The sequence below is a fragment of the Coregonus clupeaformis genome, chromosome 1, assembly GCF_020615455.1.
Source record: "Coregonus clupeaformis isolate EN_2021a chromosome 1, ASM2061545v1, whole genome shotgun sequence".
NCBI classification, from domain to species: Eukaryota; Metazoa; Chordata; class Actinopteri; order Salmoniformes; family Salmonidae; genus Coregonus; species Coregonus clupeaformis.
This window is the reverse complement of record NC_059192.1, coordinates 81,866,973-81,893,700: the sequence shown is the minus strand read 5'-3', so window position 1 is coordinate 81,893,700 and position 26,728 is coordinate 81,866,973. Positions and strand designations below refer to the sequence as shown.

The 26,728-nt window shown below is 42.3% G+C and overlaps 1 protein-coding gene and 1 non-coding gene across 2 annotated transcripts; one reads left to right on the top strand and one right to left on the bottom strand.

The window, feature by feature from the left end:
- The first annotated feature begins 1,854 nt into the window (after positions 1 to 1,854).
- On the top strand, positions 1,855 to 26,325 carry LOC121584180 (protein FAM83B). Its single transcript, XM_041900018.1, has 5 exons — positions 1,855 to 1,960; positions 8,986 to 9,488; positions 18,060 to 18,224; positions 18,812 to 18,936; positions 23,571 to 26,325. The coding sequence occupies exons 2-5, from the start codon at positions 9,024 to 9,026 to the stop codon at positions 25,702 to 25,704; spliced, it is 2,889 nt and encodes a 962-aa protein (XP_041755952.1). The 5' UTR covers positions 1,855 to 1,960; positions 8,986 to 9,023; the 3' UTR covers positions 25,705 to 26,325.
- On the bottom strand, positions 12,627 to 12,700 carry trnaa-cgc. The gene has a single exon. It is a non-coding gene; the product is annotated as a tRNA-Ala (tRNA).
- Positions 26,326 to 26,728: the final 403 nt, after the last annotated feature.

Below are 26,728 nucleotides of genomic sequence, written 5' to 3'. Positions count from 1 at the left end.
AGGATTGATGGGAGCGGCAGTTTACTGGCTCGCCGTCGGATCCTTACAAGGCACCCCAACCTACGTCCACGATATCTCCGTCTCTTCCTCATGCGAATGAAGGGGATTTGGGCCTTGTCGGGTGTCTGTTGGATATCCTTTGCGGCCGCCTCGTTGAAGAAAAATTATTCGTCCAATACGAGGTGAGTAATCGCTGTCCTGATATCCAGAAGCTCTTTTTGGTTATAAGAGATGATGGCAGAAACATTATGTACAAAATAAATTACAAATAACGCGGAAAAACACACATAATAGTACAATTGGTTAGAGGGCTGTAAAACGGCAGCCATCTTCTCCGGCGCCATTCTTAATGGTGATGTCTGATTCGCTCGTGCCAAAAGCTTATCGCTCTTGATTTACTTTGTAAAACAATGCTGTTCGCTCAATAGGCCTATTTGGAAGTTGATAACTTGGTAGCCTACAGGCAGATAGATTAGTCTTCTCTTTTCAGCAGGATCCATTTGCTTTCCAACCTGTGTTTTCCTACGATTGTATTTGAAATATTGCAAAAGGCCTGTTTTGGCTGCATGCAGTACACTGACAGATTTGCAGGGCATTCCCGATTGTATAGACATGCCTTGTGAAAGGGCTACACACAATCCACAGCTAGGCTATTAAAAAATAAAATAAGCTGTTGATCCTCTGTGGCTAAATTATAGGCCAACTCCTGCTGTAGCCTAGTATTTGGAATGAGTTCATTTCTTTCTGAACAGACAGCAGTAATTCCATGACTTTGGCAAATGTGTTTCAATTTATCAGGGGTGCTGCGGCACCTCCAGCACCCTTCCCGCGGCAATGATTCTATAAGGAAATAAATTATGAAGTGCAACCCTGGAGAGATTAATGTTGCAGGCTCATGTCTATCAGAGCGGAGAGAGATCATAAAAAAAGTGAATCTCATTCTAGTTCTGGAAGAGATAGGCCTACAGATAGGCTTCTCTCTCTTACCAGAGCAATGGCAAGGCTACAATGTTACGCAAACCATATAAGCTAAACCCGGGCCGGCCCAACAGGAATCAATTCTTAGAATATCAGGCACGTTTTCACATTACGTTTTTTAGGGGGCAGGAGAATTACAGAGGAGTCAACTTGAATTAACTCTGGTTGCTTTTATTATAATTTTTACATTGCAAACAGTGAAAATTATTTTTCATGCCACGAGAGGTACTGGATCCTGGCAAATGGGTTCCGGAACCAAACAGTCCATAACTGAGATGTGCCAGATCCTGTTTTTGGCAGAATCCGGTTCAAATGAAGCACTGCCCGTGTGTATCAAGAATGGTCCACCACCCAAAGGACATCCAGCCAACTTGAAACAACTGTGAGAAGCATTGCAGTCAACATGGGCCATCATCTCTGTGGAACGCTTTCGACATCTTGTAGAGTCCATGCACCGACGAATTGAGGCTCTTCTGAGGGCAAAAGGGGGTGCAACTCAATACTAGGAAAGTGTTCCTAATGTTTTGTAAACTGTGTAAATGTCATCAAGTAAGTTAACAAGCACTGTTAAAGCTTACTTATATATTGCCATATTATATGTAAAAAGTGCAAAGCCTCCTTTAAATTTGCTAGAAAAGATAGCTGACTATCAGAACCTCCATTGTCCAAGACACAATTGAACTTTGAACTCTCATAGAAGAAGAGGTGGGTGTGGCTACCCATCTGAAACAGGTTTATGGCAGCCCCTGTGCTGTGAGCAAGTTTGAAGCCTGAGCTATTTGCATGTGAACTGGAATCCACACCCTCCATGCACAGAGTGCTTCTCATGTTGAGACACCTCCTTGTCTTTGTTACTTTCAGGTGGCATATATCAGCTTTTCCTCCAATACGGCTAAACAGTCAACAGAATACATTGAAAGATGCCGGACTGGGATTTATTGGGCAACTACAAGATCAATTTTCTATAACTCGTACTTTTAATGTAAGTAACTACGATAGAGTTTAACATTAGACTGTTGTGACCTGGAATGTAGAATATGCTTTCAAAGAATTCAGTGGAATATGAACAAATAACAATAGACATATGAGCCAATAAGCATAATAATGAGCATAATCTCTATTCATTTAAATATTTTCTCATAAAATGTAATGTATGTATGTTGAAGAAACTGTTTAAGTTGATATACAATCAACCTGTTTGTTCAAAATGACACATTGCATCATCGCACAATAGCAGTGAAAGGCAGATTCCAAAACATTGGTTTAAAAGCACAATAGGGAAAACTTTACTAAAATTACGAATAAAATACCATTTTATTTGTTACATCCTTCGTAAACAACATGTGTAGATAACAGTGACATGCTTATTTACGGGCCCTTCCCAACAATGCAGAGAGACATAATAGAAAAATAGTAAAACAAGGAATAAATACACATGGAGTAACTATAACTTGGCTATACTGTATACAAGGGGTAGCAGTACCAAGTCGATATGCAGGGGTATGAGGTAATTGAGGTAGATATATACAGTGGGGGAAAAAAGTATTTAGTCAGCCACCAATTGTGCAAGTTCTCCCACTTAAAAAGATGAGAGAGGCCTGTAATTTTCATCATAGGTACACGTCAACTATGACTGACAAATTGAGAAAAATATCTAGAAAATCACATTGTAGAATTTTTTATGAATTTATTTGCAAATTATGGTGGAAAATAAGTATTTGGTCAATAACAAAAGTTTCTCAATACTTTGTTATATACCCTTTGTTGGCAATGACACAGGTCAAACGTTTTCTGTAATCTTCACAAGGTTTTCACACACTGTTGCTGGTATTTTGGCCCATTCCTCCATGCAGATCTCCTCTAGAGCAGTGATGTTTTGGGGCTGTCGCTGGGCAACACAGACTTTCAACTCCCTCCAAAGATTTTCTATGGGGTTGAGATCTGGAGACTGGCTTGGCCATTCCAGGACCTTGAAATGCTTCTTACGAAGCCACTCCTTAGGTTGCCCGGGCGGTGTGTTTGGGATCATTGTCATGCTGAAAGACCCAGCCACGTTTCATCTTCAATGCCCTTGCTGATAGAAGGAGGTTTTCACTCAAAATATCACGATACATATACATTACATATACAATACATTCATTCTTTCCTTTACACGGATCAGTCGTCCTGGTCCCTTTGCAGAAAAACAGCCCCAAAGCATGATGTTTCCACCCCATGCTTCAAAGTAGGTATGGTGTTCTTTGGATGCAACTCAGCATTCTTTGTCCTCCAAACACGACGAGTTTAGTTTTTACCAAAAAGTTCTATTTTGGTTTCATCTGACCATATGACATTCTCCCAATCCTGTTCTGGATCATCCAAATGCACTCTAGCAAACTTCAGACGGGCCTGGACATGTACTGGCTTAAGCAGGGGGACACGTCTGGCACTGCAGGATTTGAGTCCCTGGCGGCGTAGTGTGTTACTGATGGTAGGCTTTGTTACTTTGGTCCCAGCTCTCTGCAGGTCATTCACTAGGTCCCCCGTGTGTTTCTGGGATTTTTGCTCACCGTTCTTGTGATCATTTTGACCCCACGGGGGTGAGATCTTGTGTGGAGCCCCAGATCGAGGGAGATGATCAGTGGTCTTGTATGTCTTCCATTTCCTAATAATTGCTCCCACAGTTGATTTCTTCAAACCAAGCTGCTTACCTATTGCAGATTCAGTCTTCCCAGCCTGGTGCAGGTCCACAATTTTGTTTCTGGTGTCCTTTGACAGCTCTTTGGTCTTGGCCATAGTGGAGTTTGGAGTGTGACTGTTTGAGGTTTTGGACAGGTGTCTTTTATACTGATAACAAGTTCAAACAGGTGCCATTAATACAGGTAATGAGTGGAGGACAGAGGAGCCTCTTAAAGAAGTTGTTACAGGTCTGTGAGAGCCAGAAATCTTGCTTGTTTGTAGGTGACCAAATACTTATTTTCCACCATAATTTGCAAATAAATTCACAAAAAATCCTACAATGTGATTTTCTTGATTTTTTTTCTTCTCAATTTGTCTGTCATAGTTGACATGTACCTATGATGAAAATTACAGGCCTCTCTCATCTTTTTAAGTCGGAGAACTTGCACAATTGGTGGCTGACTAAATACTTTTTTCCCCACTGTACATATAGATAGGGGTAAAGTGACTGGGTAACAGGATAGATAATAAACAGTAGCAGCAGTGTATGTGATGAGTAAAAGAGGTAATGCAAAAAAGGTTAATGTAGATAGTCCAGGTAGCTATTTGGTTAACTATTTAGCAGTCTTATGGCTTGGGGGTAGAAGCTTTTCAGGGTCCTGTTGGTTCCAGATTTGGTGCATCGGTACCGGTTGCAGTGCGGTAGCAGAGAGAACAGTCTATGACTTGGGTGGCTGGAGTCTTTGACAATTTTTAGGGCCTTCCTCTGACACTGCCTGGTATAGAGGTCCTGGATGACAGGGAGCTCAGCCCCAGTGATGTACTGGGCCGTACGCACTACCTTCTGTAGCGCCTTGCAGTCGGATGCCAAGCAGTTGCCATACCAAGCAGTGATGCAGCCAGTCAAGATGCTCTCAATGGTGCAGCTGTAGAACCTTTTGAGCATCTGATGTCCCATGCCAAATCTTTTCAGCCTCCTGAGGGGGAAGAGGCGTTGTTGTGCCCTTTTCACGACTCTCTTGGTGTGTTTGGACCATGATAGTTTGTTGGTGATGTGGACACCAAGGAACTTGAAGCTCTCAACCTGCTCCACTACAGCCCCGTCGATGAGAATGGGGGAGTGCTCGGCCCTCCTTTTCCTGTAGTCCATAATCATCTCCTTTGTCTTGATCACATTGAGGGAGATGTTGTTATCCTGGCACCACACCGCCAGGTCTCTGATCTCCTCCCTATAGGCTGTCTCATCGTTGTCGGTGATCAGGCCTACCACTGTTGTGTCATCGGCAAACTTAATGATGATGTTGGAGTCGTGCTTGGCCACGCAGTCATGGGTGAACAGGGAGTACAGTTGGGGACTAAGCACGCACCCCTGAGGGGCCCCCGTGTTGAGGATCAACGTGGCAGATGTGTTGTTCTCTACCCTTACCACCTGGGGGCGGCCCATCAGGAAGTCCAGGATCCGGTTGCAGAGGGAGGTGTTTAGTCCCAGGGTCCTTAGCTTAGTGATGAGCTTTGAGGGCACTATGGTGTTGAACGCTGAGCTGTAGACAATGAACAGCATTCTCACATAGGTGTTCCTTTTGTCCAGGTGGGAAAGGGCAGTGTGGAGAGCAATAGAGGTTGTGTCATAGAGGTTGCCTCAAATCCTGTCACATTTCCATTGACTTTCATTTAACTAAATAGCCGAATATCCATCTGTCCCACCACAGAATAATGAGAAGTTTATAACATAAATAATATGATATACTGCTGTGCTCAATTAGCTGGTCCTAGTGACCATGGGTTGTTTTATTATAGGGATTATTGTTTTATTTTTTAGTATGGGGCAGCAGGTAGCCTAGTGGTTAGAGCATTGGGCCAACAGAAGTATCTTAAATGTAATTTGATAGCTTGAGGTGAGGTGAAAATCAGAGGGTGTCAAATAAACACCTTTAATAATTTCATCACCCGAACCTTTGATGTTTCTAATCAGGCTCGATTTTGAGTTGGAATGCTTGTATTTGTCTGCTGTCAATTAGAGAATGCTGCCATGCTCTACATCTATGGTTAATAATATCTGAGTTTAAAGGAGATCTTAAAGGGACAGTTCGTGATTTTGGTAATTAAGCCCTTTATTTATGCGCTACTTCCAGTCTTTGCGCTAAGCTAATTAGCATTGGCTCACAAAAGTACCTCTAACTTCCTGCATACTGGACACAGAGACAGAAAATGGTATCCATGAGTTCATATGACTTTGGGGATGTAGAAAAAGGGCTTCATGGCCAAAATCCCAACTATCCCTTTAATGTATCACAGCACTGGTCGTTGGAAATACACACCTTTTCCTTTGACTTCATTGAACCTCTTATATAAGAAATTATATTCCGTTAAGCCAGAGGCCTGTGTGTCAGTGAATGCCACCTACAAATGACTAACAACATGGATGATATTTGTTTTCATATGATAATCCACACAATGGCATGTGTCTGCCTTAATATTGTACTCTTTGGTCCTAGTATTTCAGCATTTCTGAAGGAATCTGATTTGATTTTTTTTCTGCATAACCCTTCTTTACTTCCAACATTACTGTAGGAAACTGTGATAATATAGCCTTATTCATTTTAGAACTCTTCTTATACCAGCCCATTTAAATGTACTTGAAAGTTCACTAGGCATTGCGAATCACACTTGAGAAGCTAAATTCCAGAGTTGGCTTCCCATTATATTAATCAACAAGTCTGTACAAGCTGGGCCAGCTGCAGCTAATAGTTTAGAACACAGTGTGCTTCTGACAACATGAACACCTATTTCTGATGTGTACAGTCTGACAGCTAGAATGATGTCTATGTATTGAAATGAGCTAATTACATACTCTGAAAAGTTCTTGATTAACCAAAAAACGAACTAAGGGAAACTATTACAACAAAACATTACAAGTGTCATTCTACTAATAGAGTGCCTTTTGGGTAGTGTAACTTAAAATATATATATATATATATATATATATATATATACAGTGGGGGAAAAAAGTATTTAGTCAGCCACCAATTGTGCAAGTTCTCCCACTTAAAAAGATGAGAGAGGCCTGTAATTTTCATCATAGGTACACGTCAACTATGACAGACAAATTGAGAAAAAAAAATCCAGAAAATCACATTGTAGGATTTTTTATTAAATTATTTCTAATTTATGGTGGAAAATAAGTATTTGGTCACCTACAAACAAGCAAGATTTCTGGCTCTCACAGACCTGTAACTTATTCTTTAAGAGGCTCCTCTGTCCTCCACTCATTACCTGTATTAATGGCACCTGTTTGAACTTGTTATCAGTATAAAAGACACCTGTCCACAACCTCAAACAGTCACACTCCAAACTCCACTATGGCCAAGACCAAAGAGCTGTCAAAGGACACCAGAAACTAAATTGTAGACCTGCACCAGGCTGGGAAGACTGAATCTGCAATAGGTAAGCAGCTTGGTTTGAAGAAATCAACTGTGGGAGCAATTATTAGGAAATGGAAGACATACAAGACCACTGATAATCTCCCTCGATCTGGGGCTCCACGCAAGATCTCACCCAGTGGGGTCAAAATGATCACAAGAACGGTGAGCAAAAAACCAAGAACCACACGGGGGGACCTAGTGAATGACCTGCAGAGAGCTGGGACCAAAGTAACAAAGCCTACCATCAGTAACACACTACGCCGCCAGGGACTCAAATCCTGCAGTGCAAGACGTGTCCCCCTGCTTAAGCCAGTACATGTCCAGGCCCGTCTGAAGTTTGCTAGAGTGCATTTGGATGATCCAGAAGAGGACTGGGAGAATGTCATTTGGTCAGATGAAACCAAAATAGAACTTTTTGGTAAAAACTCAACTCATCATGTTTGGAGGACAAAGAATGCTGAGTTGCATCCAAAGAACACCATACCTACTGTGAAGCATGGGGGTGGAAACATCATGCTTTGGGGCTTGTTTTCCGCAAAGGGACCAGGACGACTGATCCGTGTAAAGGAAAGAATGAATGGGGCCATGTTTCGTGAGATTTTGAGTGAAAACCTCCTTCCATCAGCAAGGGCATTGAAGATGAAACGTGGCTGGGTCTTTCAGCATGACAATGATCCCAAACACACCGCCCGGGTAACGAAGGAGTGGCTTCGTAAGAAGCATTTCAAGGTCCTGGAGTGGCCTAGCCAGTCTCAGATCTCAACCCCATAGAAAATCTTTGGAGGGGAGTTGAAAGTCCATGTTGCCCAGCGACAGCCCCAAAACATCACTGCTCTAGAGGAGATCTGCATGGAGGAATGGGCCAAAATACCAGTAACAGTGTGTGAAAACCTTGTGAAGACTTACAGAAAACGTTTGACCTGTGTCATTGCCAACAAAGGGTATATAACAAAGTATTGAGAAACTTTTGTTATTGACCAAATACTTATTTTCCACCATAATTTGCAATAAATTCATAAAAAATCCTACAATGTGATTTTCTGGATTTTTTTTTCTCATTTTGCCTGTCATAGTTGACGTGAACCTATGATGAAAATTACAGGCCTCTCTCATCTTTTTAAGTGGGAGAACTTGCACAATTGGTGGCTGACTAAATACTTTTTTCCCCCACTGTATATATATATTTCTTTCAGCTAATTTTAATATTCTGTCATAAATAGCACATGTTCAACCTTATAACAAACATGTTTTCCCATCTCATGAGGTTAAATTAAGAAAGAATACTATAAAAGTGACTATTAAAGTGATATTGTTGATGGAAACAGGGTTGACGATTTCATCTTAAATCAGTTATAACTCCCCTTGTGATAGGGGAATGGAAGCATGTTGTGTGCAACAGGGAGGGGCTATTGAATGCATGCTTAACTTGGTAAAACATGATTAGCCTATGTATCTATCTAACAGGGTTAACGTGTTATGCCCACAAAACATCAGAAAATTGCCAAAAATTGTAGAACCAGCTCACCTGCTTTTACACTATGATTTGAGTATTAGATGTTCAATGTTAAGTTAGAAAACATAATTTGAAAATGAATAGTTTTACCATATTAAAACGAGAGTTTAGTTCACATAACAGGGTTGACCTTATTGTAAATTAATCACTAATCACATTAAATAAGTACAAATCTTTTAAAAAGTACTCAGAAATGAATTCCCCAAAACAACTATAGCTTTACAATGATGGTGAAAACTTGGGAAAATCTTTGGGTTAAGTGGGTTATAATCTTCCTAGAAGTTGGACAAACATGAACTGGGGAAATACCAAAATGGGGATTTTCAGTGAAAACACATATCATTTATTTATATGAAAACACTCGCTATCACATAGTTTTTCTAACACCTTGCTTCTTGTCCATTTGACTTCTAGCGTCCACCATCTGTAACAGGACTCGCTTAGCCACTGTGATGATGGAATCCCAACAACTCTCCCTGCTGTCCTCCTTGAAGGGAGAGTTGAAGGCTGAGGATTACATTCATCCCCACTATAAGGAGGCCTATCGCCTTGCTATTGATTCCCTGGTGAATGGTGGCAGAGAGAGCTACCAGGAGTTCCTCAAGGCCGAGCGGATAGGGAGCTTCCTCTCAGAAGATGAACTCCACTTCATCATTACAAACACCTCACAGCCATTGCATAGCAACCACACAGAGGAAATCAATGGCCCAGCTCCGGACACTCCGGTCAGCAAGTCCTCAACTGGGACGTACTGGCCTGTGCACTCAGACATAGCAACACCCGATCTGGAGTTAGGATGGCCGGAGGTCATGCATGATAGACTGCAAACTAATATAGATCTGATCTTCCATCCACCCAGACTAAACAGCCCCACCATCAAAGAGGTGATCCGTAAACAGATTCAGGATGCCAGACAGGTACTGTAATCCTGCAATGCATTGTGTCCACAACAATGGCAACGTTAATGGTTGTTTATGGAATTCAAATCACAAAATGTGTGTTTTTTTAAAGCTGCTGAAAGCACCTTTGTGGACTAATAGTAGAAAGCCTCATGTTTTGATAATATTGCCTGCTCCCCAACTGTGACTGTCTCTTTGTGTGTGAATGTGATAGCTCAAGAATCACAAATGTAAACTATTACAAGACAAAATGACAAATATAATAACCAGATTCCTGGCCCAATTTTTTTTTACAGAGCAACTCCCTTTCCTCCAAGAGAGAAATTATACACACTTTTCCTTTCCACTAGTCAAGCATGTCTGAGGTGGTGTCAGGGCGGGTCTACAAAATCAGGTTTTGCAATTTACCTTCATAAGTATAAAGTATAGGTGCCGCTGCAAATTAAACTTTAGGTTACTTGCATAACCCCGGTTCTATGAAAATGTGAGTGTGATGTGTCACTTATGGGAAACGCTTAAGGGTCGTTAACAAGCTTGAAGTATCCATTCACACTGTGTCTGTTGGTGACAGACAGATCGAGTGGCGAATGAGGTGAGCCCCTCTCCTCCATAAAGTGAGCCACTCGTCCACCAACTGTTAATTCTCGACAATGTCTCTCTTCCTTGTACTCTTGCAAGCAGGGAAAAGTGGTGACACATCTCATTCATATTCTCATAGAACCGGGGTTCCGTTTCGTTTCAATGTGTCACTAAAGGCATATGGCCAACTCCCATAAGGCAGACATGCTCTCCAAAGCCAGGGTAGTTTCAACAGCATCACCGCTCAGAGGCTTCAACACTGAGGGAGAATGCCCCACGAAGGTGCAGTGACATCCAGTCGGTAAAGACTTCAGAAACGTATGAGGGGTGGCCCAACATGCCATAGCGTAAATCTCTCATAAGGAGATGTCTTAGAACAGTGCCTAAGAGGTAGCCATACCTCTGGTGGAACGAGCCATTCTGGGCTGTAACCCTTGCTACTATATTTTCCAATAGAATAGCCTCCACTATCTCAAGATAGCCATTAATGAGGTAGGGGACCTCCCTTTGCAGGGAGGTGCCCAAAAAACACAAAGGTCACTGTCACTCGAGCAATACTCTCGCTTTTATCCAAGCAAATGCAGCAGGCACATGCTGGACACAAACGGTGGAGAAGCTCTACTTCCGTAAACTGGGTGAGAGGTGGATGTAACCACAAGCTCCAGGGCACAACAACACAGTTGTAAATGACCCTAGGCATGCAGGTGGGATTTTGGGTACGAATGTACCCAGCAGGACCCCGGTTAAACTGAAGGCATGAACGGTGGGTTGACAGTGAGTGCAGCCCACTCACTTGCTTTGCAGGCGTAGGGCAGACAGTAAAGTGGGTTAGAAACATAAGTATTATATCTCCCTGCTTTCCAGCGTCTCAAGAGGCTGCCATGAGAAAGCCTCAAGCACAATAGAAGGGTCCCAGTGACGGAGCTAAAGGCTTGGAGACTGGTTTTGTGTAAGTGACGCACATCCTAAAAGCAACATAACAGAGGCTGTTACCCTACTGTGTAACTGTCGAGGCCTGTGTGACAGGCGAGATAGCAGTTAACTGTTCCTTTAGAGATCTTCACTCTGTCCAAAAAGGTCCTGCAATGAAGCATAGAAACCTTGCAAACAGAGGGTTAGGGTTAGAAAGGGTTATGAATGATCTGTGTACGTCACACCACTTCTCCAAAAAATGCATTGTCTCTTTTTCCAAAAAGTGGACGTATAGGAGTGGCACCGGCACTCTGGATCGTGAAAGATCTTGAGTGGCCGGCTTGTCGCATTCAGATTTATCCTCCCACTGGCCATGCCCAAAGGGCCATGGCTACTGGGTGAGGGTGGTAAATCTTTCCGTACGTTTGGGTCTGCAGATCCCTGCGTAACAGTGGCTATCAGGACTGATTATAAAGCAGGAGAGTGATCACTGCTAACCAGGGCCTTCCTGGTCATCACATGCGTTTCATCCCTGTTTATCATTATAAAAACGGGGGATTGTGTCATATCTCTTCTGGCACCTGGTAGTAAGGAGGAGCTGCCCACGTGGGCTTGTTTTTACTGTGTTGCTCACGCAACAGACGGTTAGAGGTGAAAATGCCGTAAGGCGAGGGAAATGGGGGGTCATAGTAAAAGGGCAAATGGCAATCTGTCATCCAGCTTTGTATGTCCGAAGAGACCCAAGGGAGAGCGGACATGCTGACTTTCGTCCCTGCCTAGAACCTGAGAAGGTGCCGAGGGGAGAGTCCAAGGGGGTAAGAACACTTGGGGGTAACAATGCACATCCTCCATCTTCCCATGTGAGCAATGTCATGCAAGTGTGCTGTTACAAAGGGATTTTTTTTTTCTCCCACAACGCAGACGTTCCTCCCCATTGTCAGGCGAGGCGGATGGCTTATGTTAAACCAGAGAAAGAGGGTAGGGCAAGGAAGCAGTAGGCTTTGCAAACTATCCTGCTCTGCTGCTTAGGGCTGTGCCCTAGATTGGCTGACCCATCCTGCCCCCTTTAGGGTGGTTAGGAGGGCGGAACTTTGCTGCGGCCACAGCAAAGGACTGTTTAACTCCAGGTTGCCTTTGTTCAAGATCTTAGCCTGGGAATTGTCAGTCTGCTGTGTTGCCATGGGGTCTTGGGCCAGCTTGGTGCCCCCTCCCTGCTGTGAGGCTTGGGCAAGTTGCAGTGACCAACGGGCTGCCACAGGGCCCGGGTTTGCAGGGCAGGCAGAGGTTGAAGGCTTCGCCTTCTTTCTTATGCATGTCACACTTCAAATAACATTTTTAAATAACATTTTATTTTATTTGTCACATGCGCCGAATACAACAGGTGTAGACCTTACAGTGAAATGCGTACTTACAAAGCCCTTAACCAACAAATAAGTGTTAAATAAAAAATAGATAAGTAAAACATTTAAAATAATTAAAGAGCAGCAGTAAAATAACAGTAGTGAGGCTATATACAGGGGGTACTGGTACAGAGTCAATGTGCAGGGGGCACAGGTTAGTCGAGGTAATTGAAGTAATATGTCAATTTTTTACATTTTAGTCATTTAGCAGACACTCTTATCCAGAGCGACTTACAGTTAGTGAGTGCATAAATTTTTTCATACTAGCCCCCCGTGGGAATCGAACCCACAACCCTGGCATTGCGAGCGCCATGCTCTACCAACTGAGCTACAGGAGGCAGAGTTAAAGTGTTAAAGTGACTATGCATAGATAATAAACAGAGAGTAGCAGCAGCGTAAAGGGGGGGTGGGGGGGGGTGGTAGATGATCTGTTCAGGATCTGTTGGGGGTAGAAGCTGTTAAGAAGCCTTTTGGACCTAGACTTGGCGCTCCGGTACCGCTTGCCATGCGGTGGCTGGAATCTATGACAATTTTTAGGGCCTTCCTCTGACACCGTCTCGTATAGAGGTCCTGGATGGCAGGAAGCTTGGCCCCAGTGATGTACTGGGCCGTACGCACTACCATCTGTAGTGCCTTGCGGTCGGAGGCAGAGCAGTTGCCATACCAGGCAGTGATGCAATTAGTCAGGATGCTCTCGATGGTGCAGCTGTAGAACATTTTGAGGATCTAAGGACCCATGCCAAATCTTTTCAGTCTCCTGAGTGGAAATAGGCTTTGTCGTGCCGTCTTCACAACTGTCTTGGTGTGTTTGGACCATGATAGTTTGTTGGTGATATGGACACCAAGGAACTTGAAGCTCTCAACCTGCTCCACTACAGCCCCATCAATGGGAATGGGGGTGTGCTCGGTCCTCTTTCTCCTGTAGTCCACAATCATCTCCTTTGTCTTGATCACATTGAGGGAGAGGTTGTTATCCTGGCACCACACGGCCAGGTCTCTGACCTCCGCCCTATAGGCTGTCTCATCGTTGTTGGCCTACCACTGTTGTGTCATTGGCAAAATTAATGATGGTGTTGGAGTCGTGCCTGGCCATGCAGTCATGGGTGAACATGGAGTACAGGAGGGGACTGAGCACGCACCCCTGAGGGGCCCTCGTATTGAGGATCAGCCTGGCAGATGTGTTGTTACCTACCCTTACCACCTGGGGACGGCCCGTCAGGAAGTCCAGGATCCAGTTGCAAAGGGAGGTGTTTAGTCCCAGGGTACTTAGCTTAGTGATGAGCTTTCAGGGCACTATGGTGTTGAACGCTGAGCTGTAGTCAATGAACAGCATTCTCACATAGGTGTTCCTTTTGTCCAGGTGGGAAAGGGCAGTGTGGAGTGTAATAGAGATTGCATCATCTGTGGATCTGTTGGGGCGGTATGCAAATTGGAGTGGGTCTAGGGTTTCAGGGATAATGGTGTTGATGTGAGCCATGACCAGCCTTTCAAAGCACTTCATGGCTACAGACGTGAATGCTATGGGTCAGTAGTCATTTAGGCAGGTTACCTTAGTGTTTTTGGGCACAGGGATTATGGTGGTGTTCTTGAAACATGTTGGTATTACAAACTCAGTCAGGGACAGGTTGAAAACTTAGCATCTGCGTCATCTGACCACTTCTTTATTGACCGAGTCACTGGTGCTTCCTGCTTTAGTTTTTGCTTGTAAGCAGGAATCAGGAGGATAGAGTTATGGTCAGATTTGCCAAATGGAGGGAGCGAGGGAGAGCTTTGCACGTGTCTCTGTGTTTGGAGTAAAGGTGGTCTATAGTTTTTTTCCCTCTGGTTGCACATTTAACATGCAGGTAGAAATTAGGTAAAACAGATTTAAGTTTCCCTGCATTAAAGTCCCCGGCCACTAGGAGTGCTGCCTCTGGATGAGCTTTTTCCTGTTTGCTTATGGCCTTATACAGCTCATTGAGTGCGGTCTTAGTGCCAGCATCGGTTTGTGGTGGTAAATAGACAGCTATGAAAAATATAGATGAAAACTCTCTTGGTAAATAGTGTGGTCTACAGCTTATCATGAGATACTCTACCTCAGGCGAGCAAAACCTCAAGACTTCCTTAATATTAGATTTCGTGCAACAGCTGTTGTTTACAAATATACACAGACCGCCAACCCTTGTCTTACCGGAGGCAACTGTTCTATCTTGCCGATGCAGCGTATTTCCCGCCAGCTGTATGTTATCCATGTCGTCGTTCATCCATGACTCTGTGAAACATAAGATATTACAGTTTTTAATGTCCCGTTGGTAGGATATCAGTGATCGTAATTAGTCAATTTTTTATCCAATGATTGTACGTTGGCTAATAGGACTGATGGTAGATGCAAATTACCCACTCGCCGTCGGATCCTTACAAGGCACCCCGACCTACGTCCCCGATATCCTGTCTTTTTCTCATGCGAATGACAGGGATTTGGGCCTTGACGGGTGTCTGAAGAAAATATTTCGCGTCCGACTCGTTAAGGAAAAAATATTTGTCCAGTACGAGGTGAGTAATCGCTGTCCTGATATCCAGAAGCTCTTTTCAGTCATAAGAGACAGTGGCAGAAACATTATGTACAAAATAAGTTACAAATAACGTGAAAAAACACACACAATAGCACAATTGGTTATTAGCCCGTAAAACGGCAGCCATCTCCTCCGGCGCTTGGTGGCGACAGCGGGGCAGTGGGACAGTGGCGACAGCATGGCTGAACAACACAGGGTCATCCAGGAGGTCTACTTTTTCTTTGTCTGTTAAGAGCCCTTTCTCCCACCACCGCCAGACTCATGGTACGACCACAGCCTTGGATGGCATTACAGGAGGCACGGAGGTTTTGATCCGTAATCCCAAGCATCTGGATTCAGGGTCGTCATCCTCGTCATTCCCTAACTCACCTTCCCCCCTACACTGTCGTCAGAAGAAAGGAGGGGTTAGAGACAGCGAAGTGTTTTAACCTCCTTCTCAAACCCGCTCTAAAGAGCAATTTACAATGCTTACAGGACTCGGGGTTGTCGAGTGCTTCCTGAGTATGTTACCTTTCCAGGCAATTGATGCATAGAAGGTGAAAATCCTTCCCTGCAATCATGGAGCTGAAAGTACAAGAACATGGGGGTTCGAGTGCTTTTCTAGGCTCGTCTTGGGATGGGGACGCAGTGGCCATTATGCAGAACAGGGCTATGCTAAGATGGCTGTTGTAAAAACAATGTGTAAGCTCTTTGGCATTAGTTAGGTGTAAGCTAGCTACAGTGAGGGAAAAAAGTATTTGATCCCCTGCTGATTTTGTACTTTTGCCCACTGACAAAGACATGATCAGTCTATAATTTTAATGGTAGGTTTATTTGAACAGTGAGAGACAGAATAACAACAACAAAATCCAGAAAAAAGCTTGTCAAAAATGTTATAATAAATTGATTTGCATTTTAATGAGGAAAATAAGTATTTGACCCCTCTGCAAAACATGACTTAGTACTTGGTAGCAAAACCCTTGTTGGCAATCATATTGTTGAGAGTGAAAAAAACAGCAGCATTACAGTTCTTGACATAAATCGGTGCGCCTAGCACCTACTACCATACCCCCTATTCAAAGGCACTTAAATAATTTGTCTTGCCCATTCACCCTCTGAATGTCACACATACACAATCCATGTTTCAATTGTCTCAAGGCTTAAAAATCATTCTTAACCTGTCTCCTCCCTTTCATCTACACTGATTGAAGTGGATTTAACAAGTGACACCAATAAGGGATCATAGCTTTCACCTGGATTCACCTGGTTGGTCTATGTCATGGTACTGTACATCTGATGGCCAGGGTATAATATAGGGATATAACATGAAAATAATATGAAATCTAAAACAACAATTAATAAACACCTATACATTTTATAACGGTAGTAATGCATTATTCTTTAAAAAATATTTAAAACATTTACAGTGGGGAAAAAAGTATTTAGTCAGCCACCAATTGTGCAAGTTCTCCCACTTAAAAAGATGAGAGAGGCCTGTAATTTTCATCATAGGTACACGTCAACTATGACTGACAAATTGAGAAAAAAAAATCTAGAAAATCACATTGTAGGATTTTTTATGAATTTATTTGCAAATTATGGTGGAAAATAAGTATTTGGTCACCTACAAACAAGCAAGATTTCTGGCTCTCACAGACCTGTAACTTCTTCTTTAAGAGGCTCCTCTGTCCTCCACTCGTTACCTGTATTAATGGCACCTGTTTGAACTTGTTATCAGTATAAAAGACACCTGTCCACAACCTCAAACAGTCACACTCCAAACTCCACTATGGCCAAGACCAAAGAGCTGTCAAAGGACACCAGAAACAAAATTGTAGACCTGCACCAGGCTGGGAAGACTGAATCTGCAATAGGTAAGCAGCTTGGTTTGAAGAAATCAACTGTGGGGGCAATTATTAGGAAATGGAAGACATACAAGACCACTGATAATCTCCCTCGATCTGGGGCTCCACGCAAGATCTCACCCAGTGGGGTCAAAATGATCACAAGAACGGTGAGCAAAAATCCCAGAACCACACAGGGGGACCTAGTGAATGACCTGCAGAGAGTTGGGACCAAAGTAACAAAGCCTACCATCAGTAACACACTACGCCGCCAGGGACTCAAATCCTGCAGTGCCAGACGTGTCCCCCTGCTTAAGCCAGTACATGTCCAGGCCCGTCTGAAGTTTGCTAGAGTGCATTTGGATGATCCAGAAGAGGATTGGGAGAATGTCATATGGTCAGATGAAACCAAAATAGAACTTTTTTGGTAAAAACTCAACTCGTCCGTGTTTGGAGGACAAAGAATGCTGAGTTGCATCCAAAGAACACCATACCTACTATGAAGCATGGGGGTGGAAACATCATGCTTTGGGGCTGTTTTTCTGCAAAGGGACCAGGACGACTGATCCGTGTAAAGGAAAGAATGAATGGAGCCATGTATCGTGAGATTTTGAGTGAAAACCTCCTTCCATTAGCAAGGGCATTGAAGATGAAACGTGGCTGGGTTGAAAGTCCGTGTTGCCCAGCGACAGCCCCAAAACATCACTGCTCTAGAGGAGATCTGCATGGAGGAATGGGCCAAAATACCAGCAACGGTGTGTGAAAACCTTGTGAAGGCTTACAGAAAACGTTTGACCTGTGTCATTGCCAACAAAGGGTATATAACAAAGTATTGAGAAACTTTTGTTATTGACCAAATACTTATTTTCCACCATAATTTGCAAATAAATTCATTTAAAATGATTTTCTGGAGAAAAAAAATCTCATTTTGTCTGTCATAGTTGACGTGTACCTTTGATGAAAATTACAGGCCTCTCTCATCTTTTTAAGTGGGAGAACTTGCACAATTGGTGGCTGACTAAATACTTTTTTTTCCCACTGTATTTGACACTTTTACTGAGAGGGGGATACAGGTAGGTGGGAGCAACAGTGGGAATTGTGGACACGGTGATTGAACTCCCAGTTTCCAATGGGGTGTCATATGTGACATGTGCTGGGGAGTGTTACCACTACACCACAGCTCGGCACAATGCCTCATACCCTAATTCACAAAATATCACAAAATATCCAAAAGGTGGGTCCATCAACACTAAGGTGTTACAATGGTATGCTAATTATTTTAATAAATCATTGTTTTTGTTATTTTCCCTTCTTTCATTACAGGTTATTGCAATTGTAATGGACATTTTTACAGATGTGGATATATTCAAAGAAGCGGTTGATGCCTCCATCAGAGGAATTCCAGTTTATGTGCTTCTGGATGAATTTCATCTGCAAAGCTTTCTCTCAATGGCTGAGAATCAAGACATCCAAATCCAAAAACTTAGGGTAAGTTCACATACTCTCTTACAATGGTAATGCATGTACTTAGAGGTTTATATTTAAATGTGCCGACTGATCCTTCTCTCATCGTATACACAGTATTGATTTGTTATTCATTTATTTGCACCAAAGTGATTCACTTGAAGTTATTGAGGGATGATAATGTTTTGGCAATGTGAAGATAAGAATTCCAGAGTAAGGTACCTCTATATCTGATAGAGAATTTACTGTGAGGTGTGGCAGTAGGGAGGGTTAAGGTTATCGCAGTGTCTTGTGTTATATACTGTAGATGGATTTCAGAATTAACCTGAACCACTGACAGTAGGCCCCCAAAATGACAGACTGAAAACGTAATTCTCACTCTATCTTGCAGGGCGAGGTAGTTTACAGGGCGAGGTAGTTGTTACCAGAGGTATAGCTATGCTTTCTTATCATAGCATTTGTTTAAGGCCGCAATAAAGCTCTCTCGTTATTTCAGAGAGTCAATATACCTTTCATGAGAGAATACTGATAATATTCAAGCTTTGCATAAAACGGTGTGTTACCGTAGAATGGCCTTGCTAAGATGCCACTTTGACTGTCTTGGTCTACAGAACATGAGAGTACGCACAGTGAAGGGTCCGGATTACGTCTGTCGTTCAGGAGCTACATTTCATGGAGCAATGGAGCAGAAGTTTCTATTGGTGGACTGCCAAACAGTGGTGTACGGATCATACAGGTAAATGGAACTAGGAGCCCAGTGGTTCAGAATAAGGCTTTCCCAATATTGATTAAAATGTTCTTTAGCTTTAAATGCAATCCACTTTATTGAGTCATTTTGATGTTCTTTCTTTGTATTGTAATTGTGACTATTTGAACAGGCTAAGGCTTATATGGATGTTTTCTTTTAAATCCACAACTTGAATCCCTCCACAGCCTCATAGAGGATCTAGATACATTTTCTAACCTCTCTGGATTACAACCAAATTATGATAAATGTACTATATTACATATTGGATCACTAAAAAACACAATTTTTTTACATTACCATGTAGTTTACCAGTACAATGGTCTGATGGTGATGTGGATATACTCGGAATACATATCCCAAATGAAATAAATGATCTCACTTCAATACATTTTAATAGAAAGTTAGCAAAAATAGATAAGATCTTGCTACCATGGAAAGGTAAATACCTGTCAGTTTGTGGAAAATACACCCTGATTAACACTTTAGTATTATCCCAGTTTACCTATTTGCTTATGGTCTTGCCTACGCCTAGCGAACAGTATTTTAAAATTATATGGAAAAAAAATATTCAATTTTATTTGGAATGGCAAGCCAGACAAAATTAAACGGGCCTATTTATATAATGAATATGAATTCGGAGGACAAATGATTAAATATTAAAGCATTAGACCTATCACTAAAAGCTTGTCATACAAAAGTTATACTTAAATCCGAACTGGTTCTCAAGCAAATTAGTAAGATTGTCTCACCCAATGTTCAAGAATTACCTTTTTCACTTTATTCAGGTTACAACCTCTCACTTTCAATTATTTGAAAAGGAAATAATCTCCCAAATATCACTATTTCTAAAACAAGCCATAGAAAGTTGGTTGCAATTTCAATTGAATCCTCCAGAAACGACAGAACAAATAATGCAACAAATATTGTGGTTAAACTCAAATATACTAATTGATAAAAAACATATGGAAATGTCTGCTCTACCCAAAATTACAACCAAATAATTGCAGCATTACCGCAAAAATGGAAAAGGAAAGTGGAAGGGGGAAAAAGTAAGGAACTTGTCTGTCGGCCTTGCCTTAAAGAATATTATTGGTTAAAGAAAATTGTGATAAATAAAAATGTGTACCAGTTTCATTTAAGGACCAAAGGATTGACAGCCGTGTCATATAGATTGCAAAATAGTTGGGAAGAGATTTTTGACGTACCGATCCCATGGCATAGTGTTTATGAATTGATACGCAAAACGACGCCGGATTCAAAACTTAGAATTTTTAAATTTTAATTATTACATAAATTCTTGCTACCAATATAATGTTATTTTTATGGGGGATACAATCTTCCTAGCTCTGCAGATTTTCCTGCGAAGAGACAGAATCATTAGATCATTTGTTTTGGTACTGTCCATTTGTAGCTTGTTTTTGGATGCAGGTCCAGGAATGGCTAAAGGATTGCAATATTTACCTGGAGCTAACCCTGCAGATAGCACTACTGGATGATCTGAAAAGTCATAGTGAATCGATCAATAATATAATAATACTTTTAGCAAAAAAAAATATTTTCAATTTACGATCTGTAGAAACAATGAGAATAGAAAGGTTCAGAACTTTTGTAAAACATCACAGTACAGTTGAAAAATATATGGCAAATAGAAATCCAATATGGATGGTGTTAAGAGATAGATGGGAGGTGTTGAATGGAGCTGAATGATGGGACTAATAACAACAACAAATAACAACAAGATAACTAATGTAAAGCATACTGTGTCCATAATAAGTATATACAGTGGGGAGAACAAGTATTTGATACAATGCCGATTTTGCAGGTTTTCCTACTTACAAAGCATGTAGAGGTCTGTAATTTTTATCATAGGTACACTTCAACTGTGAGAGACGGAATCTAAAATAAACATCCAGAAAATCACATTGTGTGATTTTTAAGTAATTAATTTGCATTTTATTGCATGACATAAGTATTTGATACATCAGAAAAGCAGAACTTAATATTTGGTACAGAAACCTTTGTTTGCAATTACAGAGATCATACGTTTCCTGTAGGTCTTGACCAGGTTTGCACACACCGCAGCAGGGATTTTGGCCCACTCATCCATACAGACCTTCTCCAGATCCTTCAGGTTTCGGGGCTGTCGCTGGGCAATACGGACTTTCAGCTCCCTCCAAAGAGTTTATTTGGACAGTGAGAGACAGAATGACAACAAATAGATTCAGTCTCTCACAGTTGAAGTGTACCTATGATAAAAATTACAGACCTCTACATGCTTTAGAAGTAGGAAAACCTGCAAAATCGGCAGTGTATCAAATACTTGTTCTCCCCACTGTATATATACAGTGAGGAAAAAAAGTATTTGATCCCCTGCTGTTTTTGTACGTTTGTCCACTGACAAAGACATGATCAGTCTATAATTTTAATGGTAGGTTTATTTGGACAGTGAGAGACAGAATAACAACAAATAAATCCAGGAAAACGCATGTCCAAAATTTTATAAATTGATTTGCATTTTAATGAGGGAAATAAGTATTTGACCCCTCTGCAAAACATGACTTAGTACTTGGTGGCAAAACCCTTGTTGGCAATCACAGAGGTCAGACGTTTCTTGTAGTTGGCCACCAGGTTTGCACACATCTCAGGAGGGATTTTGTTCCACTCCTCTTTGCAGATCTTCCAAGTCATTAAGGTTTCGAGGCTGACATTTGGCAACTCGAACCTTCAGCTCCCTCCACAGATTTTCTATGGGATTAAGGTCTGGAGACTGGCTAGGCCACTCCAGGACCTTAATGTGCTTCTTCTTGAGCCACTCCTTTGTTACTTTGGCCATGTGTTTTGGGTCATTGTCATGCTGGAATACCCATCCACGACCCATTTTCAATACCCTGGCTGAGGGAACCCAAGATTTGACAGTACATGGCCCCGTCCATCGTCCCTTTGATGCGGTGAAGTTGTCCTGTCCCCTTAGCAGAAAAACACCCCCAAAGCATAATGTTTCCACCTCCGTGTTTGACGGTGGGGATGGTGTTCTTGGGGTCATAGGCAGCATTCCTCCTCCTCCAAACACGGCGAGTTGATGCCAAAGAGCTCGATTTTGGTCTCATCTGACCACAACACTTTCACCCAGTTCTCCTCTGAATCATTCAGATGTTCATTGGCAAACTTCAGACGGGCCTGTATATGTGCTTTCTTGAGCAGGGAGACCTTGCGGGTGCTGCAGGATTTCAGTCCTTCACGGCGTAGTGTGTTACCAATTGTTTTCTTGGTGACTATGGTCCCAGCTGCCTTGAGATCATTGACAAGATCCTCCCGTGTAGTTCTGGGCTGATTCCTCACTGTTCTCATGATCATTGCAACTCCACAAGGTGAGATCTTGCATAGAGCCCCAGGCCGAGGGAGATTGACAGTGCTTTTGTGTTTCTTCCATTTGCAAATAATCGCACCAACTGTTGTCACCTTCTCACCAAGCTGCTTGGCGATGGTCTTGTAGCCCATTCCAGCCTTGTGTAGGTCTACAATCTTGTCCTTGACATCCTTGGAGAGCTCTTTGGTCTTGGCCATGGTGGAGAGTTTGGAATCTGATTGATTGATTGCTTCTGTGGACAGGTGTCTTTTATACAGGTAACAAACTGAGATTAGGAGCACTCCCTTTAAGAGTGTGCTCCTAATCTCAGCTCGTTACCTGTATAAAAGACACCTGGGAGCCAGAAATCTTTCTGATTGAGAGGGGGTCAAATACTTATTTCCCTCATTAAAATGCAAATCAATGTATAACATTTTTGACATGCGTTTTTCTGGATTTTGTTGTTGTTATTCTGTCTCTCACTGTTCAAATAAACCTACCATTAAAATTATAGACTGATCATTTCTTTGTCAGTGGGCAAACGTACAAAATCAGCAGGGGATCAAATACTTTTTTCCCTCACTGTATATATATGTGTGTGTATGTATGTATGTATATATATATATATATATATATTTGCGAGAGAAAAAAACATATCGGGGATTGGAAGTGATGAAGACAATTACATAGATGGAAGTTACAATCTATCTGAAATATTAAAGCTGATCTACCCCACAAAAAAAAAAATTCTGGCTTTTGACCCCAATCTTAATTGTGTTTTTTTTACTTCTGTAAAGTAAACAGTGCATGGAATATAAGTATGAAAGCTTGGACAATTATATATATATATTTTTTTTTGTTCTGTTCAATGTTACTTCACAGGGCTTTCTGTAGAGACTGTATTTGATTTCTAAGTTGAACACGGAACTTCTCTTGAGATATGAAAACATTTAAGATTCGGGATTTGTCTCTGAAAGGGTTAACTTTTCAAAAAGAGCATTTCGGTGAGGTAGAAGCCTAGAATACCTAATGAGTAACAGATAAGGCAATATTAATGTTTTACTTTAGACAGCCAAAGGCTTATCTTTGATAGAAAAATGTGCCATAACTTAGAGATTAATTAGAGATGCTAAGGGTTGACAGCAGACAATTTATTGATAATGCAAAACTGTTTACCTCAGTTGACCTTGTGTATAGACTGAGCTAGAAATGTCTGTTAGAGTTTATATTTGACACTGAAGTAATTGCTGCTCTATGTTTCTTCTTCTCCACCCAGCTTCATGTGGTCCTATGAGAAAATCAACCTGAGTATGGTGCAGGTCATAACAGGCCAACTGGTGGAGTCCTATGACGAGGAGTTTCGAACGCTCTTCGCCCGCTCCTCCGTGCCAGCAGTTCTCGCCCCTCCCGAGGGTGTGTTACTAGAAAGGAATGGAAGACATGCTCTGGCAAAGTATGCTTCTCAATCCAGCCAAGCCTTTGAGAGGAAGGACCAGTTGAGACATACCCTCGACACAGTGTACAGGAAAGCCTGTGAGAGACAGACGGGCATGACGAGTCCTATCGGAGAGATGGAGGAGAGATTTTATGAGGAGGAGCCATTTGAACACAGACCCATGATCAATCATGGTGTGAGTGTTCAAAACCCCATCCATCAGTTCCAGTCTGCAGAGACTGTGAACTTCCTGAAAAGGCACAGTTATGCTGGGGAGAGACAAGAAGTCTTGTATGTTCCACACAACACAAGGTATGGGGCAAGCAACTGGAATGTGGCTGGAGATGGAGGTTATCACTGCGCCCCTGGAAGAAGCCACTTTTCCAATGCCATGGAGGACCATTCTCAGGGGGCACAGATGTACAGAGGTCACAATATTCGGCAGTCCTACCATGGGAATGACAAACAAGTCCGCTCCATGCAGCAGAACATGCCAACTTTGGAGCACACGGCTAAGTCCTTCTTGCGCACATATAGGATAGAGTCTTACCTCAATAACACTGACACTCCTATTGGGGAATCCTGTGATTATCTGGACCAGTATGAAGCTCAGGAAAACAAAGCTAGCTCATTCATTCCCTCCAGAGTTAGGTCATCTCTTGTTTTCAAGTCCATTATTCAAGAGCAACCGGAGACAAACAGTTACTCAAACAATGCTTCCATATGTCAGGTCGATCCCTCTGCAAGGCCAAACAATAAACCGTATTACTCATCAATGCAATGGAATCAAGCAACATCAATGGAAAACAGAATGAGACAGGATGAGTTTATAATGAAGAAGCAAAGTCTGCAGATTTTGGATGATCCTAGGAATAACATTGGCTATGGCCCAGGAAGAGACCCACATCAGTCTGTCTATGCCAGCCTGGGCAGAGCCAAAGGGGGACTGGTAATCAAAACCCCTGAGCTCCTCCAAGACAACTGGCACAAAAGGCACAGTGTGGCAGACCCAAAGTCCAACATAGACTACAGAAACAATAAAGAGTCCTCCAGTCACATGTATGGTGGGGCCTTTGTGAGGAAACAGGCAGATGGTGGTGGAATAAGAGTGGGTGTACAGAATGGAGGATATTCTTCAAATCTGAACAAGGATCAGATATCTGTCTCTCATTATGACGTCAAAAACACTGTGGACATAAAGAGCCATCCTGTTTCCATTTGGAAAGACCCTCCCTCCAGAACTGTGTCTGCAGCAGCCCTTGATATGAACAGCAAAGAGCCCACTTACAAGTCCACCAGTACAGCAATGAGCTCACCTCGTTTCCTCAAGAAGAGCTCCAAGAAAATCAGATCATTGCTCAACATACCAGAGAAAAAAGAGGGTTCCCCTCTAACCAAGGAAAAACGAATTCCAAAAAGGGGTGGTAGCTCAGACACCATAGTGGCTGAGGAAGAGGAACAAAGACCAAACAGAGAGACAAAGGTTGCACCGCAGATTGGCACCGCAAATCCAACCAGATCCCCTACCAGGCTAAAGATGGACAAGAACCACTTTGCTGATGATATAGGAAAATCATCAGCCCCTCGTTTTAGCACTGACGAGCTGCAGCAAAACCCTCCTGTCAGAGCTACATCCATTAGGACACAGGGGCAGCGTACTGCCATTGATGAAAGGCATGAAAGGACAAGCCTTGCATCAGGAACCTGGCGTAACGATCGGGGCGGCAGTAGTCGTTTGTATAGCAGATTTGAGCCTTTCTGCTCATTTGAGAAGAAGCAACCCCACTCCTCTCAATCTGCAACAGGCCCTGCACCAATACACGCCCCTGAGAGGACCAAGAGCATGCACTCTGCTAAAAGTAGCTCCACCAATGAACAACACAACCACACTGGCCAGCAGACAACTAGCCACCATGAAAACAAACTGGGCAAATTCATACAAAGAGTGGGGAATTTCATTCACAAAAATAAGTAGTAGAAAATAATGTTAGCATAGTGAACCAATCCAACATGGATTACTGGTCAAATTTACAATTATTTTCAAGGGGCCAATCAAATGGTAGGCAGAGTAGAAACAGTGTGCTGCACCATTTAACTTGAAAACTGTTTACATGAAGATCTGACATCCATTCATGACTATTTAGGGCAATGGCAAACTGATCATTACTTCAATTAAATATTGATGATATGATTATTGGTAACACTTTCTACGAGGCACAAACATATGGGGGGGGGGTCAATGAGCAGGGTCAAGGTGAAATCAAGTCAGGGGTCCACAGCTGAAGTAAGAACAACAGAACTGGGTCAGCAGCACGGCCAGGTGAACAGGGGACAGCCAGGTATCGTCAGGCCAGGTTGTCCTGAGGCACGGTCCTAGGGCTCCGATCCTGCGGTAGGCGAGACATAGCGAGAGAAATAGAGGGCAATAAGTGGTCAGATGCAGGGAATCCGAGTGGGGAGCCGGCCATGCAGAGACGCCAAGGGGGGCCACTGCCAGACTACGCTCAATCAGACGCTTAATCATAGGACTAACTGAAGAGATAACCCACTGGGCACAGACGTCAGTTCAATGTCTAGTTTTAATTTACATTTGGTTGAGTTGTCAACTAATATGAATTCAATGTGAAATCAACAAAACATTTCACCATGTCATTGGATTTAGGTAAAAGGTTGGGTGAATAAAATACAAAATTCCATTACGTTGATTACTTTTTTCAAATCCAATCAGTTTTCCACGTTTATTCAATGTCATCACATAGATTTTTTTTTTATGACGTGGAAACAACATTGATTCAACCAGTTTTCAGTCTAAGACCAAAAGAGATAAGCTAAAAGAGTGTGCGTGTGTGTACACTGCAGTGTGGGGAAACACTGAACACAATTTGCTAAATATTATTTGCTCCTCCATTTAATCTGTTATGAAGAAGTCATACATCAAATGCATGAGCCTCATAGAAAGTGTTATCAGATACATAAAAAAAAAAAACTCAGATCTAAAT

Excerpts from the sequence above, each read along its gene's own strand:
- LOC121584180 (XM_041900018.1), top strand. The coding sequence starts at position 9,024 with ATGATGGAATCCCAACAACTCTCCCTGCTGTCCTCCTTGAAGGGAGAG. Across the intron at positions 18,225-18,811 it reads TCCAAATCCAAAAACTTAGG|AACATGAGAGTACGCACAGT; the intron begins GTAAGTTCACAT and ends CTTGGTCTACAG. Across the intron at positions 18,937-23,570 it reads GTGGTGTACGGATCATACAG|CTTCATGTGGTCCTATGAGA; the intron begins GTAAATGGAACT and ends TTCTCCACCCAG.